The sequence below is a fragment of the Felis catus genome, chromosome C2, assembly GCF_018350175.1.
Source record: "Felis catus isolate Fca126 chromosome C2, F.catus_Fca126_mat1.0, whole genome shotgun sequence".
In the NCBI taxonomy this organism is placed as follows: Eukaryota; Metazoa; Chordata; class Mammalia; order Carnivora; family Felidae; genus Felis; species Felis catus.
Genome location: NC_058376.1, coordinates 83,124,425 through 83,146,635, shown reverse-complemented (window position 1 = coordinate 83,146,635; position 22,211 = coordinate 83,124,425). Strand labels below are relative to the sequence as shown.

Sequence of the window (22,211 nt, the reverse complement as noted above, 5' to 3'; positions counted from 1 at the left end):
CAAGTCAATTAGGTTTACGCAAACAAAACCCCGTTCCCAAGACTAAATGGCAACTAACAGAGATATCAACAAGGAAGTGCACGCCCGGGGTGCAGACAAATATTAACTTCCCTTCCCCTCCCTGAAGAGGGGGGCCGGAAGAATTAAGGTATCCCTCTCCAAATAGCTAAAGGTCTGTCATGTGAAAGGGGCTCTAAAAGGGCAGAATGAAGATCAAAAGAAAGTAGAAGAGTACATTTCAGCTGAATATGAGGAGTAATCCTCTAATAGGGCTGTTTGGAAATGTAACAGAGCTGCCGCACTAATCAAAATCATTATTAAATGAGAAGTCTGTTGTCAAGAGTTAACTGAAGTAAAGAACTGATGTCAGTGGCCTCCAGTGATAAACTACACTAGTGGTTTCAGGTGTTTTCACTAAGGACCATCTCCTGCTCTTGTTTATATCTTTCAAGAGCTGGGAGCTTTTTGTTCTCAGAGTCTATCTCTGGGTCTGTGTAGCATACGTTAGTCGGTGGCTGACTTTGATACACACTGCATTAAAACCCACTGCTCCCCACCTCCAGTTATGTAGGTAAAGTCTCACCACCACCCCTGGTCCAAGAGACACTTCTGGGTTAACTGGTCTCCTTTCTTGTTTCTCTATACACTCTTTTGACTCCAGAGGCTAAAATATTTCTCTTCATACATGAGTCAGATCATATCATTCTTCTCCAAAACCTCCAATGGATTCTCTCCCACTCAGAGTAAAGCCAAAGTCCTGTAAGGAGGCTCAGACACCCCAGCTGCCTCTCTGCCCTCAGCATCTACTATTTTCTCCTGTGCCACTCAGTACACTGCAGACTCAGGGCCTTTGTGCTTCTGTTCCTTCTGCCTGGAATGTTCTTCTTCCTCCAGATATCCATATGGCTCAGTCCGCCACCTCCCTCCTGCCTTTTGCTCATATATTAGTTTTTAAATGAGGCCTTTCCTCAGGCAGGCTGTTAAAATCGTAACCACACCTGCTCCAGGCCCCAGCATTCACAATCTTCCTCACACAGCCTTCATCACCACCTGACATACCATATATTTTACTTGTTTATTATCTGTCTTTGCCCACTAAAACATAAGCTCCAAGAGCACAGGGACTTTTGTTGGTTTGGTTTTCCACTGCTATAGCCCCAGCCCCACAACAGTGTCTGGCAGAAGGCTGGCACTCAAAAAAATGGCTGATGAATGTATGTATGTGTATATATATGTATGTATGTACATACACACACACACACACACACACACACACACACACACACACACACACACATCTCAGACCCTCTAAATGGTTCACCCTTCAATATGGTGCTGGTGGAAACCAGTCATAGACTGTATTTGCAGAGCCCTGAAGTGGAGTCTGTTCCAGCCACTCTGTGCAGGAACCGCTCTGAGAGACTCTAGTCCTGTGCTACCTGGGCTGTGACATCATACACCATAATGATCCTTCATTTACATTAAAAATAAACAATTACAGAATCAATACGTTGTACGCCTGAAACTAATTTAACATTGGCTGTTAATTATACTTCCGTAAGGGTATACAAATAGATAAAACATTACAATAGATTTGTCACTAATAGTAGCACTGAGAGTTCTTCCTATGGGCCAGGTTCTGTGCTATGCACAGCTTGGTGGTAATGAGAAGTTCACCCAGAGTTATAATAACCAGAAGTAATTATTACAGCTCACACACAACTCTAACAACTAGAATCTATTCAGAGCAAGATCTTGGAAAATCCACTTGAATGCTTCATTTCCTTGCTTGTAAAATGAGCATCTCATGAGATCAGTTGATATTAATTTCTATTGTTAGATGCCTAAATATGCCTTTGTAGAGTTGGAGCTGGCCAGATTTGCTCTTTAGCTCAAAATGAGTCCCCAGCCACAGAGGACTTTGCTATAAGGAAAGCACCTGCCTACTCCGGCCGGAAGAGACACCCGCAGACACCTGCAGATGGATGGAGCGCAGGTGGGGAACGGGGGAGGCGGAGGGCTTACCTCTTCGATCTCCAGGTCGATGTTGTACAGGGTCCTCTGCAAGCGGAGGATCCCCAGGTGGATGTGCTTGCCCTCCTCCTCCTCAGGACTGGGCCTCTCGTCGCTGTCCAGGAGGAGGTGGCCTTTCTGCTCTGCCAGTACCGCCTGCTGCTCAGTGCGCTGCAGCTGTCTCACCTTCTCTTTCTTGCCCCTGGCAGCCCTCTTGTCTTTTTTCGTTTTGGGGGTCAGCTTGGGTGAGTTCTGGACACTGCAGTGGGAGGAGTCCCATGCCAAGGTGGCATTTCTCACCTCTATCTTGATGTGAGGGCTGGCTGGTTTTTTCTTTATCATGTGAACCTCTTCCATCAGAAACAAACTCTGATAGGAGTTGTGAGAGAGGTGCAAAGATGAGACACTGGATCAAGACCAGGGGGACAAGCCTAGGGCGCACACTCACGTAGCAAAACACATCAGGCTATACAGTGGAAGGAAGCTGAAGGGCAAAAGGTAGCTCATTAGTGTAGCCCAGCCTCAGGCCCATCGAGAGGTCACAGGGGTGTGGGGACACCCTCAGAAGGGACAGCAGCCATCTCAATGGCCCAGCGTTCCACACTGCCAATCACATCCTAACCTACCTTTTCCTTTCTACCAATCTATCGTGGCCAAAGCACAATTAACTAACCTGTCTACAGCCCCTCGTTCTCACCCATGACTTGCCAAACAGCAGGTAGTAAAATGCAAGCAGAAAAACCAAAGGGCATGCTTCTCTCCTGAACAGACAGACCCTCATCACTCTGTTCCCCTTCCAGAACACTCCTGTGGAACCTCAAAGCCTATGTTCTTCCCTCACCTACAACATGGCTCATGTCTGGCGGGAAGAGGGAGCTGAGATCACGACCACGCCTAGCTTGATGGGTCGGAAGGGAGTACCTAAGCCTATATCACAGGCAGAATGCCTCTTCTTGGCAACAAGTTCTCATGTCTTCAAAATCCTGCCTAGAAACTTGAGAGGATTCAAACAACCAAAGGAACAGACTTGGGAGGAAGTGAAGGCTATCTCCTCCCTCAGAAACATCCTTGGGAAACAACAAGATTTTCCTCCCACTTATTCCCAGAGACCCTCTGAGTTATGCTAGGGGAAGAAAAGAAGAATGATTGAAAAGCTGAGTGTTTCTGAAATTAGATTCAAAATACTAACTGCAGTAAACCTTATATGTGCCCATGATTTTGAATCCACTTCTGACAGCTCTCTTAAACTGGAGATCACAGAATGCTATCCCAGTTGGATTTCCAATATGATAAAAATAATTTTTTTTTAATAAAAAAAGGTTAGGGGCGCCTGGGTGGCGCAGTCGGTTAAGCGTCTGACTTCAGCCAGGTCACGATCTCGCGGTCTGTGAGTTCGAGCCCCGTGTCAGGCTCTGGGCTGATGGCTCGGAGCCTGGAGCCTGTTTCCGATTCTGTGTCTCCCTCTCTCTCTGCCCCTCCCCCGTTCATGCTCTGTCTCTCTCTGTCCCAAAAATAAATTAAAAAAAAAAAAAAATGTCGAAAAAAAAAAAAGGTTAAACATTACAAAGAAAGAAAGCACCTTTAGAGAAAAAGGTGACTTTCAGGGTCAGGATTCTGCTTATTTACTGAGAACCCCCAACTATTTTAAAGTTTGTGGGTATTTTTAAAAATTAATTAATTTATTTTGAAAGAGACAGAGAAAGAGTGGAGGGAGGGGCAGAGAGAGAGGGAGAATCCCAAGCAGGCTCCACACTGTCAGCACAGAGCTCGACGCAGGGTCAAACTCACAAAGCTGTGAGATCATATGAACTGAGCTGAAATCAAGAGTCAGATGCTTAATTGACCGAGCTACCCAGGCACCCTTTTGACGGTGTTATTAAATGTAACATATAATCCCCTTCCCTTAGAGCGAGCCCTTTCCCCTGGATCTTAAACGTGTAGCTTCCTCTTTTCCTTCCTTTGATTCCAACACCTCCTATCCATTCCTAATCTCCAATCTTCCCAGAAGTGTCATGGTTCTAAATATCCTCGATAGTCTTCACTCTTGATCAACCTTAGGTTTAATTTCCAAAAACAGCTGTTGGTTTCATTTGTTCAGAGTCTTCTAGAAAGACTGAACTAAGAACAACATGCCAAATATCTTGACCACCTTCACAGAGTACACCCATATGCTGACAGATCTCCCACCATTGCTCTCCCCTAAGGAAATATTAAAAGGCTCTTTCAGGCCTCAAAGGACGATTAAAAAAATAAGCCTTTGCCTGTAGTTTGCACAGCTCCTTCCCCACATCTCCTTCCCATGGGCTCCCTGCAGCCTGCCTCCTCCTGAGACATGCTGAGGCACACAAGGGCCTCATAACACTTGAATTTATATCTATCTGAACTGGCACCTACCAGGACAACAGACTCTTAGAGGTACATAAACCATAGACCTCGGGGTGCCTGGGTGGCTCAGTCAGTTGAACGTCTGACTCTTGATTTCAGCTCAGGTCATGATCTCACAGTTCATGAGATCAAACCTGGTGTTGGGGTCTGTGCTGCAGGTGCGGAGCCTGCTTGGGATTCTCTCCTTCTCCCTCTGCCCCTCCCTTGCACATGTGCTCTCTCTCAAAATAAATAAACATTAAAAAACAAAACAAAACAAAACACCAAACCCATAAACCTCAACTTTATCATAGGACAGTATCAAAACACAACCCTCATTCACTTGGAATGTATCTATTGAGCAGAAGAGGGGACAGAGGGTCGCCAGATAAAATAGAGGACACCTAGTTAAATTTTGACTCTATACAACCATTGAGTAATTTTATAGTATAAGCATGTCCCATGCAGTTATTAACTAACTGGGTGTCTTTTCATTTGCTAAAACTGGCAACCCTATACTGATGACTATCTTATCAGAAAAGTCACAGGGTGGCTTCTTACTGCCTTTCTACATGTTATCATCCTCCTGGAAGGAGGAGGAGGGGTAAGGGGAAGGTGAGAGAGAGGAGGGGCTGGAGGAGACTGCTAAGAAGAATAAGACAGAATGGAACTGAAGGCTCATGGGGCATATAATACAGCTGTGAGTGATTTTGCTTCTATTATTAACTCTGAAGTTCCCTGGATAGAGGAAGGAGCTATGATGTGAAAAGCCACCTGCTAATACCAAGTCCTCACCAGTAAATGAAGACAAGAAAGCTCTTGAAAAACATGGGGAGGACAAACCTATACTATAAACTCTTATTCTTTCATCCAAGATGCTACCAAATCCATCCACTAACAAGGACAGAGGGACAAACTTATGGTCAAAACATTTACTTTCTTCCAAGACTAGATACTGTAGATTGGGCAAAATAAAGCTCTGATTATAATTAGACCATTTCTTTTATATAGCTCTGGCTCTTAGCCTTCTAGCAGCCAGGCTGGAATGAGGGAGGGCACAGAGCTGGGGACGCATTCTTGAGGACTGGCTTTCTTGCCCAAACAAAATTCGCCTTGTTAACTGTAAACAAATAGGATATAAATAAATCACAGAAAGCTATATTGCATTCTTCATATTCTCCATCATGCCAAATTTGTTTTCTCCTGAATATCTAAGGTGAGGATATCAATGCCTCAAACATCTGAGCCCCAAACCTTCAAGCAACAAACATTGCTTTTGCATTGTTCTCACTAGCCAAGAAGGCTTAGCAGGAGTCCAGAAGCTACTCCACACAGGGGCATTGTCAAGGAATTGCAGCCCACACAGGTGCTGTTCCTGTTTAAAAAAGTATTAACCATGATTTTCAAATATCCCTCTACCTTCCTCAACATATCTCATCTCTTTGTATTATTCTGAAGGCACAAAGAACACAACTGAGGCATGATCAACTAACCACCCCCAGAAAAACCCTGCTATCTCCTTAGTTGCACTTTGCAACGTGGTCTCATTTTATGACTATTCCCATATCACTGCATTCCCTGCATCATGAGTGGCAACTACAGGGCAGGGAAAAAAAGTATCAAAAAAAGGCTTAGAGTATTGACCAAACAAAATGACAACAGCATTTTGGTAGAGGTAGACGCTAGACTGAGGTGAAGAAAAGCTGACAGTCACATAACATTTCTGATCTTCCAGGTATGAATCACTGAAAGGCCTAGAAAGTTACGACATATACCCATATAAGGGCCAGGAAGAAAGGCTCAGCTCTGAAGGGGAACACAAATCCTGGGAGCCCAGAACTAGGTGGGTCATCAATAAAAGGTAAATTTCACGTTCACTTGAAAAGGTAACTAGTCTCGTCCCTTAATTCACTCTCCTCCACTACCCTCTTTCTTACCAACTTGCCAAAAGGTGAAAAACCAAGTGCAGCCAGCCTTGTGTGGCCCATTGGAATAAAGGCAGCGGTGAGCTTTGCCAGGGATGGCTCCTGACATGGAGGAGGGGAAGGGAGCCACTCACCTTAAATCTGTCAACAGCAACCGATGCTTCCGAGAGGGATTTTACAGAGAATGGTGTTACTTTCAAAGCAAAAGTCATGGAATTGAAGACGGTCACCACTGTGAAAGCCTGAAAATAGGAAAAAATAACAAGACATCATCACTTTCCTTTCAGGTTTAAAGGAAGCTGAAACTTGACTGTCAAGTTGGTATGAGTCACATATGCTTTTTTTAAAGGTAGAGCTTTTATGAGACCTTCAATTAAAATTCTCAGTAAATCTGAACCAAAGGATGATCTGTATTTTCACAATTAAATCTGAAGTTGGGTTGACTTAAAAATAACCCATAACTTTATTTGTGCTTAGACCTGAGTCTTTACTCTTCTTACTTCTCAGCTTAATCACATAAAAGAAAAATACCTTCCGATTATTGGGGGCACCTCCAAATCCAGAAACAAGAGGACCAGAGTATCTCTATATGTGGTATTTCTAAAATTTTCCCAAGCCCTGAGGGCTCACCGACCTGTGCTGCCGTCAGGTCAAAGCCAAGGGTCATGTGAACAGAGAATGTCACCACGCTGGCAATCACCATCACAATGGGAGCTACACCAACAGTGATGCTCTGAAAGTATCCAGCTTTTTCCAATATCCGACGTTCCTCCTCTCGGATTTCTAAGAATAAAAAGCAAGCCAATTGCTGAAAGGCAAGCCAATTTGCTCCTCTGTCACCAAAGACTTGGTAGGTCTTCAGCCACACAGGGTTTAAAACAACTCTTTGGGGTGCCTGGGTGGCTCAGTTGGTTAGGTGTCTAACTTTCGCTGAGGTCACGGTCTCATGGTTCGCTCATGAGCTCGAGACCTGCATCGAGTTGTCTACTGTCTGGGCAGAGCCTGCTTCGGATCCTCTGCCCACCTCGCCCCTTGCCCCTCCCCCACTAGCATGCACATGAGCGCGCGCTCTCTCTCTCCCTCTCTCTCAAAAATAAACAAGCATTAAGGAGTGTCTGGCTGGCTCAGTCAGTTGAGCATCTGACTTTGGCTCAGATCATGATCTCACAATCTGTGGGTTTGAGCCCCATGTTGGGCTCTGGGCTGACAGCTCAGAGACTGGAACCTGCTTTGGATTCTGTGTCCTCCTCCCTCTCTCTCTGCCCCTCCCCTGCTTGTGCTCTGTCTCTCTCTTTCAAAAATAAATAAACATTTATAAATAAATAAATAAATAAATAAATAAATAAATAAATAAGCAAGCATTAAAAAAAAAAAAAACAACTCTTTAACACCTATAATATAAAAACCTAGGTCAACGTGACTATCAATTATTACCATTAATGCTGGTATACAAGCCTGAAATGGGATCAAGTCATAGGAACAAATGTAACAGAAAGCAGTCCCTACATATCAGTGCAGTGATCATCTTCTGCCTTAGTCTGATTTTTCTTGCAAACATCTTACATCTAAAAGGAATGAGCAGAGTAACTGCATCTGCAATCAGCAGTTTTGTTTGCTTACCTGCGTGTTGTTTATTTCCTGCCCAGGTAATTACAGAAAAGACTACCACAGTAATGGAGAATTAAAAAAGAACTCAGGTTTACCACAGTGCCTACTGTATGTCAGTGCTGGGTAAAGGCTTTCACACAAAAAGCAGTGAGGATGATTGAGAGAAAGTGAGTGAAATACAACTTTGGTAGGCAGAATGATTTTTCTTAAATATTTGCAAAACTGCGACCTTTATTAACAGAGCAACCCTAGAGTACTGAAGACCACGGAATAGGAAGTATGACAACAAAGTGGTGCGTTTTGTGTATGCAGGGTTTTTTAATGTTTATTTTTGAGACAGAGAGAGAGGGGGAGAAAGTGTGCATGCATGCGAGCAGGGGAGGGGTAGAGTGACACGGAGAAAGAAAGAATCCCAAGTAGGCTCCATGCTGTCAGCCTGAAGCTCGACTCAGGGCTCAATCCCATGAGATGTGAGATCAAGACCTGAGCCAAAATCAAGAGTAGGATGCTTAACCAACTTAGCCACCCAGGCACCCCTATTTTTTTAAAACATATAAGCAATTCTGAGAAGCTTTGCACTGACCTTAAAGGTATTACCACTGCCCAAGACATTGCGAACTATCCTCAGAGCTAGCTCCTAAGTCATATTTTTACAAATCTAACTCATTGCTTTCACATTTACTGTATAACTTGCCTAAGTCCATAATGAGCAAGAATGCTCTTTTCAAACTAACACACACAGGTAAAGACACCAGAGTCAGGGGCTGAAGAAAGAGTGGACTCTCAGAAATAAAATTATGAAACCACAGAGTGAGAGAGCCAGAAAGGACCGTGGGCAGTCACCTTGCCTAAAACATGCTGGGCAGATATCCAGTTAGCATCCATTTATTCCATTCTATTGGCAATGAATTCACTACTTAACAAAGCTGCCTAACCCACTGCTGGACACCTCTGAGTGGCCACCTCCTCCTGATGACCACTGATAAATAAGCGTGTGAACTGGACACAATGTTCCTGAAGATTTAATCGAGAAACCAAGCAGTAAAACTAAAATAGCTTCCTTGCTCTGAACACTGTATTTCTATTCAACCTAAAATTGCATTAACTTTTGTCACTGTAATGTATTGTTAGCTCACTATGAGGTGATGGTCAATTAACAGCCCACATTTTTTATACTTAAATTAAGTTTAAATGTAAATACATCTTCTTTTTTCAACTCCAAAGTGCCTTTAAATATATCCTTCTTAAATGTCACCTTTTTAAAAAGGTTTATTATTTTGAGAGAGAGAGAGCACTCACAAGTAGGAGAAGGGCAGAGAGAGAGGGAGAGAGAGAATCCCAAGCAGGCTCTGCACTGTCAGCACATGGCCCGAAGTGGGGCTCGAACTCATAATCGTGAGATCATGACTTGAGCAGATGTTAGATGCTTAACCGACTAAGCCACCCAGGCGCCCCTAAAGATCATCTTTTTTAAGGTCCATCATTTGGTATTTAAATATTAGACAAGTCTCTGTCTGCGTTGAATTTACTGATCATGATAACCAGGATAGGGCCAGGACAGGCCTTGTGACTCAACATAAGTCAATTGTTTGAAAAGATAAAAATAAAACAACAAACCAAAAACCACGATGAGTGAGGAGCTGAGCTAGACCCAGAGCCCCGCTGTCTTGACCCCCTGCCCGGCACTTCTCCTGCTCCCCCAGGATCTTACATTTCACTCACTACCTGTGGTGTACATGCACCTGTGGTGGGGAGGGGAGGGCGAAGCCCTCAATAGCCACTTGATACTGTTTTCTGTAATGTCTTCATGGCTAGGCCACAAAATAATGGGCAGGATGACAGTATAGATAGGCGGCTTTGAAACTGAATTAATTACTCATAACTGGCTTAGTTATCTTGGGAAAAATCACAATTTTCTGGTCTTAATTTCCTCCTGTGTAAGAAGAGATTATGGGTTCAAGTCTCTAAGATCCCTTTCAATATAAGATCATAAGATATTATAAGAATATAAGATATTATGATCCTATGACATTAGGATTCCTAGCAGCTAATGTGCTCAGGAAGCTAAGACACTAAAGCCCTTCTACCAGACACACATATAAAATCTTAAACTCACTTTGTACAATTTGAGAAAATGCTTTGACCCAGGCATACATTTTAATAAATTTAATGTAAGTGAGGACTTCATTCATCTTCTGGACACGTTCATCAGTGGTGGTCACACATTTTCTCCTGAAATATGCAGTGATCCGGGATACAAACATCTGAAAGGAAAAGCAATGTTGTGCCAAGTCAGGGCTTATTCAAACTTAAGAACCGTCCAGCCTTTCTGGGAAATAAATCTGCTCAAGATTATTATAAATAAAATGAGCATCAGGTAGGTGTACTGCTTTTTAATAAAAGTGGTCTATTAAATTAGAATAAAATAGTATTTAATTCTTACATCTTTGGAAGGAAGTTAAGACAAGTATTTGTTCTCATGGTAATTACAGATATTGAATGCTACCAAAGGGAAGCAGAAGAGCCTTATCAGTTAGTATCAACTCGAGATGAAGAGACTCAACACTCCCGTGTTAGCTGGAGGCCTCCTCCTTCACTCAGATTCTCTTTTTTATTTTATTTTGTAATTTTTTTAAGTTTACTTATTTATTTTGAGGAGAAAGACAGAGAGAGCAGGAGCAGAGGAGGGGCAGAGAGAGGAGAGAGAGAATCCCAAGCAGGCTCCTCACTGCCAGCGCAAAGCCTGATGTGGGGGCTCAAACTCAAGAACCGTGAGATCATGACCTGAGCCGAAACCAAGAGTCAGACGTGTAAATGACTGAGCCACCCAGGCACCCAGATTATCTTTCTTAAATCTCATTAAGAGCCATGGTCTTTATTCAAGTGACACCTTAGAGTTTTCCAAACCAGGTACCTGCTTTGAGGAAATTTCCGGTCAGAGATGTGATGTCTCAGTGGTGCCTACTACATAAAACCTAATGGAAATAACTCATTTTAAGGAAAAGCTGCTAAAATACGGGAAGGAGTCTTACTCACCATTGCTGGGTAAAAGAGGATAAAAACAGCTGATCCTAGGAAGCCTGTTGGTCCTAGAATAATTACATTATAAATCATGCCTAAGATGGCAACAATGGGTCCTCCAGCCAACAAGCTGCCAACGGCGGCTGCCTCAAACATCCTCTGCCCGTCATTGGAGCACATGTTGATGAGCTACGAGACATAGAGAGCAGTGAGAGGACCCCGCGAGGATGCTGGCCACTCAGCCACTCGTCTCAGGAGGAAGAGGCAGGACAAAGCAGAGATCCAACGGAAAGAAAGAGCTCAAGCTGGGAGCTTTCCCTCTGCCCTGAAGCAAACACCCTGTACTCACCTCCCCCACGGACTTCTCTTTAATGTTCTTTAATTTAAGGATCTTCTTAAATGCCATGGTCAGGATGGCCCCTCGCAAGCGGACGCCAGTTCGGTAATTCAATGCCCAAGTCAGTGCAAGTGACCAGGAGCGCACGACTTCCGTCAGGAGGAGGCCCAGGACTAAGAGCAAGCTGTACCGGAGGTTAGAGTCTGTGACCTGGGTGTATTCCAAGAGGTGTTTCACCACGAAGGCCTACAGGGAGAAACACACCCCACTGTCAACATCTCCACAGCACCCACACATCACGCCACAGTTTTATGTTAAGTTAGAAAGAGGAAGCAGCTCCACTGTGCAGTGGTACGTACGTACATAAGCAGAGAAAGACCTTGAAGGACCAAATCTTACGGACTACGTGGCCTGCGGGTATTTATTCAGGGCATTTCGCAGGTATGTCTAATCTGAAATTTTCTTCCTTCAGGACACCACCAAAACCGTTACTCTTTCTAATGTAACATAAACCTGTCCATGAGCTGAAATTAATTCTAAACACACGGTCATTAAAAAGTATCTATTTGACCTTACTCCAGTATCTCCACACACTGATACATTTCTTTAAATGAAATTAAGACCTTTTTTTTTTTTTTTGGATCGTTTCAAACGTGCTTATTTGATAAAAAGGAACAGTGTACCTACAGTTGGACTGGGGAAGAGTGAGAAGTGCATTTGCAAAACATTCCTGAAAATAAACATCGGCAGTTTAATAGTACAGAAGACAGCAAACAAAGCAGACTATCCAAAATCCAGAAACCCTCCCACGGACCCTCCCCACTCCCCACTCCCTCCCAAAAACAAAAACATGTTACCTCAGGTAGTATATGTCTAACACCACCTGCAGTGAGGGAAGGCAGCCAGCCCCCAAGAACCACCGAGTGCCACCTCCAGCTCTGAGGTCCTGCAACGCCGGAGCACACACTCACACAAGGCACATTCAGCAACAGGATTAAATACCAGGAAGTGGGAGGTAATGTACTTTTATTGAAAATGAAAAAAAAAAAAAGTACCATCTTCAAAGAGCATCTCACAGACACTGTACAACAGGAGGAGCATTGCGGTAACATACATGGGAACATACAGAGTCGAGTTATACAAGGCTAGCCGTCTAACAGGTCATCGGGCCTCCGACTGTTGTTTTAGCTACACACAGTGGAAATACAGAATAGAACCGATATCTGTTTCCAGAGTCCGGAGTAGTACATCAAGCTGACAGCACTTAATCGATTAAGGCTCCTGAAGCTGCAGGGAGGCTGCAGTGGAGGAGATTCTCCAGGAATAAGACCTTGCTGCTAAGGAAAGAGAATTAAAAAACAAAAAAACAAAAAACTAAAAACTCCCCAAAGAGGTAGCTCTGCTTAAAATCACTGGCGCTATTGGTTCAGCAGGCTGTGATGAATGACTTCTGTTCAGGACAGAATACAAAAATCTAGGCCTCAAGGAAAAACTGGTGGGATCCTTCAGAGTCTTTTCAAGTCCTTGCAGCTAAAATCGATCTTGCCAAAAATGAAAGAAAACAAGCCACGACAAAAGAAAGCCAAACCAATCCCCCACCCTGAAGGAAGAAAAAAAAAAATTAATGAGAAACCCATCCACCCAACTACCCCGGATCCTTATAGCAAAAGGTACTGTAGATGGAAGCCAGCTCTGAATGACAGACAAAAATGGAGGCCAGACACAATTGTCCTGAGGCGGCTAATACTGAATTCCAGAACCCAGACGCTCTCTGGTTAACTGGCATTTCTCATTTTTCCTGAAAGGAAATTAATACCAGATGTCCACTAGATCCTAAGAGATCCCCACCAATCAGATTTCTGTCAAGTGTCGGCAAACAACCTGATCAAATAAATGAGATTTCAGATTCCAAGCACTATTGTATTCCACCTCTCCCCTCCCTCAGATTTTTAGGTTTATATCCATTGTTTGGGTCACCACTGCATACAGCTGGGTTGTTGGTTTACTAGCAAGAAGATTGGCTTCTTTTCCAGTATGCAATCCAAAATGTGGAACTGAGTCACTGAGTGGCAGGGTCAAAACCCCATTTTTCCTCACGTGAAGCAACTCAGTAAGATGGCGATGCAGTAAAGCATTTTCTCACACACCTCGGCACTGATGGAACAGTCTCCAAAGGAAGGCGTGAAAGGACAGCAGGTTGTAGTTTGGGGTTCCTTCCTTCCCATACCTTTACAGTGCCATCTTTCAGCACCGGGCAATAGCATTAGTACCTCCCGGAGGTGAGGAGCCGGGGGAAAGTCAAAGACATAATGAAGGCTGACATTATGTAAAACTTTCAGAGGGTGGGGGGAAAGAGGAAACAGCAGATTAAAGAATTTCCAACACACAGGGTTTAAAAAAAAAAACAAAAAAAAAAAAAACAATTACATTTCAAACCATTTTGCATGGGATAAAGAAAAAAAGGTTTTTCATGAAAAATCCAACCAAAATTTAGTTTTAAAAAGTTACAAACTTATCATTTAAATGCAAACAAACTGGGAGGAAAACTCGAGATTGTCAGAATAGCTGTCTGGCTGTGGAAAGCATTCCCAGTGAATAAACATTACCTTACCTGAACTCTTGGCGAGAGATTCTGCCCAGCTTGACTCTCTCATTCTGACCGCAGAATACAGCCATCCTGAAAATTCTAAAGAACAGCTTCTGTCACTGGTTCCACTACAGAGAGACTCCCCCCAAATCCAGATCCTGACAGCACCAAGCAAGCTGCAGCTGGGGAGAGGTGGGGAGGGTGGGAAACTTACCTCTCTAGAGGCTATTCACTGCCCTTTCCCCAAAAGGCCCTGGAGCAGAGTTAGCATTCACCGAGATGTAGTGCTGCAGGAGGTAGTCTTCTCTTGCAGATCTACAGGGTGGATGCTAATTCTTTACACAAAAAAATCATAGGTCAGGCCTGGTCTTTTTAAATTGTTTGAATCCAAGGAGGTCACAACTTTAGCAAGACCTTAGCAAGTCTGGCCACTCATGTTAGGTCAGGACCATACCCATATACGTTCTGCTACTCCGTTAACACTACTGTGACCTTTGGACACTCTGCACAGAGCTCTGGTCCACCGGCATCACTGAAACCTTGGATCATCTCGATGTACAAACGTCCAGCCAGTTAAAAAACATACACACACATTAACTTCATTGTTTCATATATTCTGCATGTGGCTACCAAGGTTCAGTGAGGCCTGAGAGGAGATCAGAAATATCCCCATATTTGGGGAGTCGGTTCTTACATAGATTTCTAGAAGAACAGACTGAGCCAGTTTGAAAGTCGTGCCACATTAGAAAATGTCCAAAAATCTAAAATGGATGTTCTTCGAAAGGATTTAAATCCACAGAACAGAAGGTATGCTCATTGCTAGTACTAATCTCAAAACCAGCCTGATTCTTCAATTTCCAATTAAAAAAAAATTTATAAGAACTGGAGCTCCAAAAAAAAAAAAAAAAAAGAAGAAGTTTGCTTTGCTTATAGTTTTAAATCTTTTTATCATTTAGATAGACTACGGGTGGGACCATTGCTTTCTCAATTGTTCTAGGATGGAATCACATGAAATAACACAGGCCTTAAGTTGCTCTTCCCCAAGAGGGTAGAGAGAAGGAAAAGCGTGCTGCAGTTTTCCTATTAAAGGAAGGCTCTCAGTGTTCCCTGGCATCTAGAAGAGTTTACTAGAGTTAGCAATCCAGTACGCAGTGCCTTAAAAGAGAGATTAAGGAATATGCAGATGCTCGAGGGAGTGACTGTAGGCCCCAAACTGAACATGCATAGGTAGCTTTTTTTTCCCCAAATAAAAACTTAAAATTGCAGTAATCTATGGAATTTCTTCCCTTTCTTCCTTTCTTTTCTTTTCTTTTTTCTTTCTTTCTTTTTTTCTTTTTTTTTTTTTTTTTTTGTATGGGGGGGAGCCAATGAACTTCTTGCACTGGCCAAATGGAATCATGAAAGCCTGTATACTGTGCTATCCAGCTCAAGGAATTCCACAGAAGATCCAGAGCAGCCACCAGCCCTGTAGTGAAACAATGACAGAAGCTCTTCTTGGGGGAAGCTGGTCCTATGAACATGTTTGCCATTTTGGTCAATAACATAATATCCAGGTACATGGTCTCTCTTACTTAAAACTTATACAAAAGTGTGTTAGTTGGTCAATTAATATAGAAACCTAATACCAGGAAAGTAGTGTTCTCTGCTTCAGAAAAGAGATCAGAACTTTTAAAAAGGCATCAAACATTAAAAAAAAAAAACCCAAAAAACAAAAAACAAACAAACAACAATAATGACAAAAAAAAAAAACACAGAAAAACTGCAAATTAGTTTTACCTAATCACCATGCATCTTAGGCATATACTTACCAAAACCATGAACCTCCAGCTTACCCACACACGGAAAATGCACAGTATAAGTAGCACTACTGCTCCGATGCCTCAAGGCAAATATGCAGAGAATAGATTTAATCAAAGTCTCAAGTGTAAGGAAGCACAGCAGGTGTAAGAAACAGGTGTCCAGAGAACAGCGTGAACATCACTCTCTTACCTACCCTGCTTCAGTACACACTAGGAAAAAACCATGGCTACCACCCCAACACCTACAGCACAGTTCACACCATACACCAGAACTCAGCAGACTCCAGGTCAGACTCTAAAAACCTCAACGCTCCTCTAGTTTCTTCGGGCTCATTTGCCACGGAACCGCCAAACACGTGACAACCCTGCCTCCAGGCATTCGGTGTGACTCCAGCACTGGCTCAGCAACCTACGCCACACAACGCCGCTCTCGCCCACTCACAGCACCGTGAGACACCATCTCCCCAAACCAAGACTGTCATTTCATGTAGACACGCAGCAAAGAAGCACAGTCCTGCACAGGGCTGGAATCATTCATTTTCACCCGCCCCAGGAAAGCAAGCCAGGTCCAGCTCTCCTCTGGCAACATGGCCCCTCATCCTTCCAGCTGCTGACAAGCCACCATTCACTCCAGAATCGACTGTTCCCTTTCAACAGACCTAGAGGCAACTCTAAGGCTGCTAACTAGCCCAAAGGTGAGCACAACCCCTGCAACAGAACAAGAGTGTTAGAGCTGGCCATGGCCGGGCCCCTGGAGACTGTCAGAAAGGATGGTTAGAACTTACTGGTCCACTGAAGCCAGCCAGCTGTGTGATCATCAGGCACACGATGGAGAGGATGAGCCTGGTGCGGCAGAAGATCCACACAACCCTTCGGAGGGAAGCGGCGTCTGGCCCAACTTCATTCAGCTCTTCTTGCCACAGTCTCTCTAGTCTTAACAAGGGCACATGTCCTCGTTACACATCTCCCCAGGTGAACAGACACTCCCTAGATTCCCTCCTGCCATTGCTTTTTGCCTCCAGGCTTTGACACCACTCACACGAGCCTCTCCTTTAAACTGTGTACGCGGACTTCACCTTCTGGGAAAAAAATACCCTTCCTGGGTAACTACATATTTACCCTGTATAGGGAGTCCCTCATGACATAGAAAATAATGAGAACAAAAGTCCTTCCTTCCCCCCAGAAAAATTATCCCTGAACAGAATTTGCTCATGGCTAAGAGCGCCTTCCTCAAGGGTCCCCAACCCTTTCTGAAGAATCCTGTAGTCAAATGTAAAGTTGTAAGCTAGATTTTAATCATGATAATCAGCTACCACAAAAATGTATTCTGTCACAAGGCAGCAACATAATTTCCCTGTCGACTCAGGAAGAGAAGCGGGGCTGAGAGAGAGAGAGAAAGCCCGTGGTTAAAACAGGATTAAAGGTGAAATAGGAGATAAAGCAGAAGAGCAAAGAGAAAGTCATCCCCAGGCTACCCTCCCTCCAGAGGACAGCTCAGATCCTAAATGAACACAGAGCTGAGGGCATCACACTGCCGGACCCACCCTCCTAGCTCAGGCCCTACGCACCCAGTATGTGGGAGACCAGGGTGGACCAGAGACGCCTACCTTCTGCAGTTCACATCGGAAGACTCGTGTTTGGACAAAGACCACACGTCCTCCATTGAGAGCTCTCCCTTCCTGTGGGCCACACGGGCCAGAGGAGAAAGCCAAGAAAAAGTCATGCAGGAGAAGAGCCCAGCATTGTCCACTGGGTGCTGGTGTCTAAGGAGAGAAAACCCAAAGCACAAAATTGTCAGTGCACACAGACAGGCTAGCCAGCATTTATAATACGCTGTTTAGCAAACGGTTCCTGACTATAAATGGGTCTTCCCAAATGGTCTGATCTTAGCCCGAATTTTCAAAAATGCTTTTGGTGCTTCACAGACAAGTCATTAACTGGCAGAGCCTCTTACTTGGAAGTGGTCCGGATGGGCTTCAGAACACTTAAGCTGTGATGGTACTTTCCCTTGGGATGTTCCTCATCCAGGATTCTGAGCTGAGAATGCATGGAGGCGTCCAGGGAAAGACCCTCAGCTCGGGCTGCTGTTTCCAAGGCATCTTGGCATTCCAACTGTTTTAACAGATAGAGAAGGCAGGGGCACAGTTAATGAACATTACAAAAACAGAGGGGCAAATCTACCTGACATAGTAGCTCAAACTGCAAACCAGATTCGTCTTACCTGAGAAATCCCAAGACTCGGGGTTAAAACTAACTTGTATGATAAGAACTTGCTGAGGAACATTAAACCAGTTACATAGAACTTCCAAACTCTTGAGCACTTTTAGGTTCAGAAAAATTGAGCAAAACGTACAGAGAGTTCCCACATACCTCCTCATCTCCCCACCTCTTCCCCATCTGTTTCCTCCACTAGTAACATCCTTCCATTAGGGTGGTACATTTATTAAAATTGATGAACCAATACTGATATGTTACTATTGACTAAAATCCACCATTTACATTAAGATTCACTCTTTGTGCTATATATTCTAAAATTTATATATATTTTAAAGTGTATTGTATTTATTTTTGAGAGAGAGAGCATGAGCAGGGGAGAGGAGCAGAGAGAGAGAGGGAGAGAGAGACTCCCAATCAGGCTCCATGCCCAGCACAGAGTCTGATGCAGGGCTCGATCTTGGGGATCATGACCTGAGCCAAAACCAAGAGTTGGATGCTTAACTGACTGAGCCATCCGGGCGCCCCTAAAACTTATATTTTTATCACCAAAATGTTTTATCTTTCATTTTCCAATAACTGAGAGTCAGTTATTTCACTACTAACTGTAAATTCTGTCGCCCATTTTCTATGACAAGAACTTCATAATCATCCCCAATTAAACAGCCCTTGTCACACAGAAAAGCCAGTATGTACACGTGTTTCCCCCCTTTCTCCTTTATCAGCAGCAGGGAGAGCAGAATAGGGGCTCTCACCTGGCTGCACAGCTAAGAGCTCCAATACCCAGATATCTGCAGCATGAGGCTGAGGGTCCCATGAGTTGAAATACAAAGTTAACCAACCATATTTACCACAAAGCGTTTATAAATACCACTTAATCACATTAACAGAAATACATGTAATTCAAAGTCTGACTGAGGCAGAAGACGGTGGGCCAAGAATTTGAACACCTGTGTCCTTGTCTAGTCTAAAAGTAATTAAAAGTTGACATTTTCCTGTTGCAGAAGAGAGGTGTTATTTTCCTCAGATATGGATTATAAGCACATCATCCTTTTCTCACACTGTCACAAATATTTCCAGCAATGGTTATGAAACAGCAAGAAAGAATAGATCCCCAAATCAAGAAAAGTTAAGTAGTGCAGCACCTAACACACCGTCTTACACAAAGCAGAGTCTCCGTTTTTATGCACCACTTCTTTTCCACACAGAACAGAGGCCACTCAAATGTTGGCGGAAATGAATTCATGCATGGAGGTTACCTGGATGCCTAGGTGGCTCTCTCCTCAAATACAATAGCTTTAGTTCACAACACAGTTATGCATCTTCAGATAAGATAAGGTACTGTTTAGTATTGGGAAAGTACACAGCCCTCCCAACTGGGAAACACATTTTTTCCCTTTTGATAAAGGCAAGGTAGACCAGTTTCAAGAATATAACAACATTAACATGATAAATGAATCAATACCAAGAAACGAATTAACTTAAAATTTTTTTTAATGTTTATTTATTTTTTAAGAATGAGAAAGGCAGAGCGTGAATGGGCGAGAGGCAGACAGAGAGGGAGACACAGAATCCAAAGTAGGCTCCAGGCTCTGAGCTGTAAGCACAGAGCCCGATGTGGAGCTCGAACTCACAGAACATGAGATCATGACCTGAGCTGAAGTCGGATGCCTAACTGACTGAGCCATCCACGCGCCACAGAATTAACTCTTTTATAAAGTACTTAGGTATTAGGTGAACACTTATTTTGTGGTTAGGGACTATGGAACCTAATAACAAACTAAGTACAACAAAGGTAGGTTTTTTGGTTTTTTGGGTTTTTTTTTAACTTTTAGGCTGCCTATAACCACAACAAGAAGAAAGCCATTGGGTTGAGAAAGGAGAAAGATATACTAAAAATACAAACACACCTACTATAAGGAAGTAGAAACTGGGAATACGTACAGAATAGGTATAGAATGTTGTGAGGACCAGCCTTAGTTGGATATCCAAAGCTTCAGAAGAAGATAAAAATTAAAATAATACCACTTCAAGTGCACACTGGATATTTGCCAAAACGGACTACATGCTGGGCCCTAAAGCAAACCTCAACAAATTTCAAAAGACTGACATCACCATGGTGTATATACATTGACCACTTTGCAATTCAATTCAAATTCAGTAACAAAGAACACAAGAGAATCTCCAAATATTTAGAAATCATGCAACACACTTCTTTTTTTTTTTATGTTTATTTATTTATTTTGAGAGAGAGAGAGAGAGAGCTGGAAAGAGAGATAGAAAGCAAGCAGGAGAGAGGCAGAGAGAGAGGGAAAGAATCCCAAGCAGGCTCCACACTGTCAGCATGGTGACCGATGCAGGGCTTGAACCCACAAATTGTGAGATCATGACCTAAGCCGAAACCAACAGTTGGACACTTAACCAACTGAGCCACCCAGGCACCCCAACACACTTCTAAATAACATGAGTTAAATATATAAAATGGAAATTAGTAAATATTCTGAACAAAACGCTAAGAAATTATAGCACTTCCAAATTTGTGGGATGGGGCTATAGCAGAACTTGGAGTAAAACTGTGAACGTTTTAAAATCATATATTAGAGGGGCGCCTGGGTGGCTCAGTCTGTCAAGCATTTGACTTCGGCTCAGGTCACAATCTCGCGGCTCGTGAGTCTCAGCCCCGCATCAGGCTCTGTGCTGACAGCATGGAGCCTGGAGCCTGCTTCAGATTCTGTGTGTCCCTTTCTCTCTGTTCCTCCCTGCTCGGACCCTGTCTGTCTCTCTCTCTCTCAAAACTAAATAAACATTAAACAAATTTTTGGGGGGGTGCCTGGGTGGCTCAGTCGGTTGAGCGTCCGACTTCAGCTCAGGTCATGATCTCAGAGTTTGTGAGTTCGAGCCCCGCGTCGGGCTCTGTGCTGACAGCTCAGAGCCTGGAGCCTCCTTCAGATTCTGTCTCCTTCTCTTTCTGCCCCTCCCCACTTGTGCTCTGTCTCTCTGTCTCTCAAAAATAAATAAATGTCGGGGCGCCTGGGTGGCGCAGTCGGTTAAGCGTCCGACTTCAGCCAGGTCACGATCTCGCGGTCCGTGAGTTCGAGCCCCGCGTCGGGCTCTGGGCTGATGGCTCAGAGCCTGGAGCCTGTTTCTGATTCTGTGTCTCCCTCTCTCTCTGCCCCTCCCCCGTTCATGCTCTGTCTCTCTCTGTCCCAAAAATAAATAAATGTCAAAAAAAATTAAAAATAAATAAATAAATAAATAAATAAATGTAATAAAAAATCTAAAAAAATTTTTTTTATCATGTATTAGAAAAGAAGAAAAAGTGAAAACTTGGGGGAAGAAATTTTATTATTTCTGTGACATCCTTTTTAAAATAATAATTAGATTTATGACTGAACCAGGACATATCAGATTTTTAGGAACTGTGTACAATTTCTGGAACAACATAAAGAAAGTTGAGCATCACTTCTTATTTGACAATGCTTCCCATGAAATTTAACAAACAAATTAAGCCTAATTAGTTCAATGTCTTCCTTTCACAAGTACAGAGAATACATCTTTTGAGATGTTTCTAGGGACCCTCTGAAAAATCCCAAAGTTAGTTCAAAGTGAACAAGACTTTATTAGAATTAGATTTGGGGTGGGGCACCTGGGTGGCTCACTCAGTTAAGCATCCAACTTCGGCTCAGGTCATGATCTCACGGTTCATGGGTTTGAACCCCACATCAGACTCTGTGCCTCCTGCTCTCTCTGCCCCTCTCCTGCTTGTACTCTGTCTTTCTCTGTCTCTCAAAAACAAATAAACATTAAAAAAAAAAAACAATTAAAAAGAAGAATTTGATTTGGGGGAAGTTTGTCAAAAATATCAAAAGGCTTAAAACACTTGATTAGATTACAGCCACCATGAAACAATACTTAGTTACCCATTTTGCCAAAGTGACAATTAAAGACTTCAAAAGCTAATACAGAAAGCTACAGAGTTGTAAAAAACTTAGCTCTTTTAATAGAGAAGACTCAGTTTTCTAAAATAAAGGTAACATAAGGTGCAATAAATTATTTTCATAAACCATAGAATCTTTGTTTTCTAGGCAGATTACTTAAAAGGTAAAGAAAAACCTTTCACAGTCTCATCTAGACCAGACCAATAGTTCAAGAAAACTTTGTCCTTTTAAGCAGATGAAATAAAATTTTTTCAGTTTTACAGAAGTATATTATTGATATTTAAATTTATTTTTCCTGAAGCCAATTAAATAGAACTCTTTTACATAGTAATTTTGGCAATGCCCTCTGGAGGTAGAAAAACACCACATATGTAATATATGTCCATAGACCTACATAACATGCAG

General features: G+C 43.1%; 1 protein-coding gene across 10 annotated transcripts in view; it reads right to left on the bottom strand.

Annotated features, from left to right (window-relative positions):
* Positions 1-22,211, bottom strand: part of ABCC5 (ATP binding cassette subfamily C member 5) — a 92,593-nt gene that overhangs the window by 39,985 nt on the left and 30,397 nt on the right. For 4 of the 10 annotated variants that reach the window (XM_045037203.1, XM_003991868.6, XM_045037202.1 and 1 more), the window contains exons 3-11: positions 17,609-17,766; positions 17,262-17,417; positions 16,440-16,587; positions 11,281-11,514; positions 10,947-11,120; positions 10,027-10,174; positions 6,937-7,085; positions 6,437-6,544; positions 2,026-2,382 (exon numbers count right to left, since the gene is read on the bottom strand). In XM_045037203.1, coding sequence (XP_044893138.1) covers positions 2,026-2,382; positions 6,437-6,544; positions 6,937-7,085; positions 10,027-10,174; positions 10,947-11,120; positions 11,281-11,514; positions 16,440-16,587; positions 17,262-17,417; positions 17,609-17,766 — 1,632 coding nt within the window. Of the gene's footprint in view, positions 1-2,025; positions 2,383-6,436; positions 6,545-6,936; positions 7,086-10,026; positions 10,175-10,946; positions 11,121-11,280; positions 11,515-11,951; positions 12,060-12,277; positions 13,955-16,439; positions 16,588-17,261; positions 17,418-17,608; positions 17,767-22,211 lie in introns of those variants that run through there. The other 6 variants (XM_023260351.2, XM_023260352.2, XM_023260354.2 and 3 more) reach the window with 6 other exon arrangements.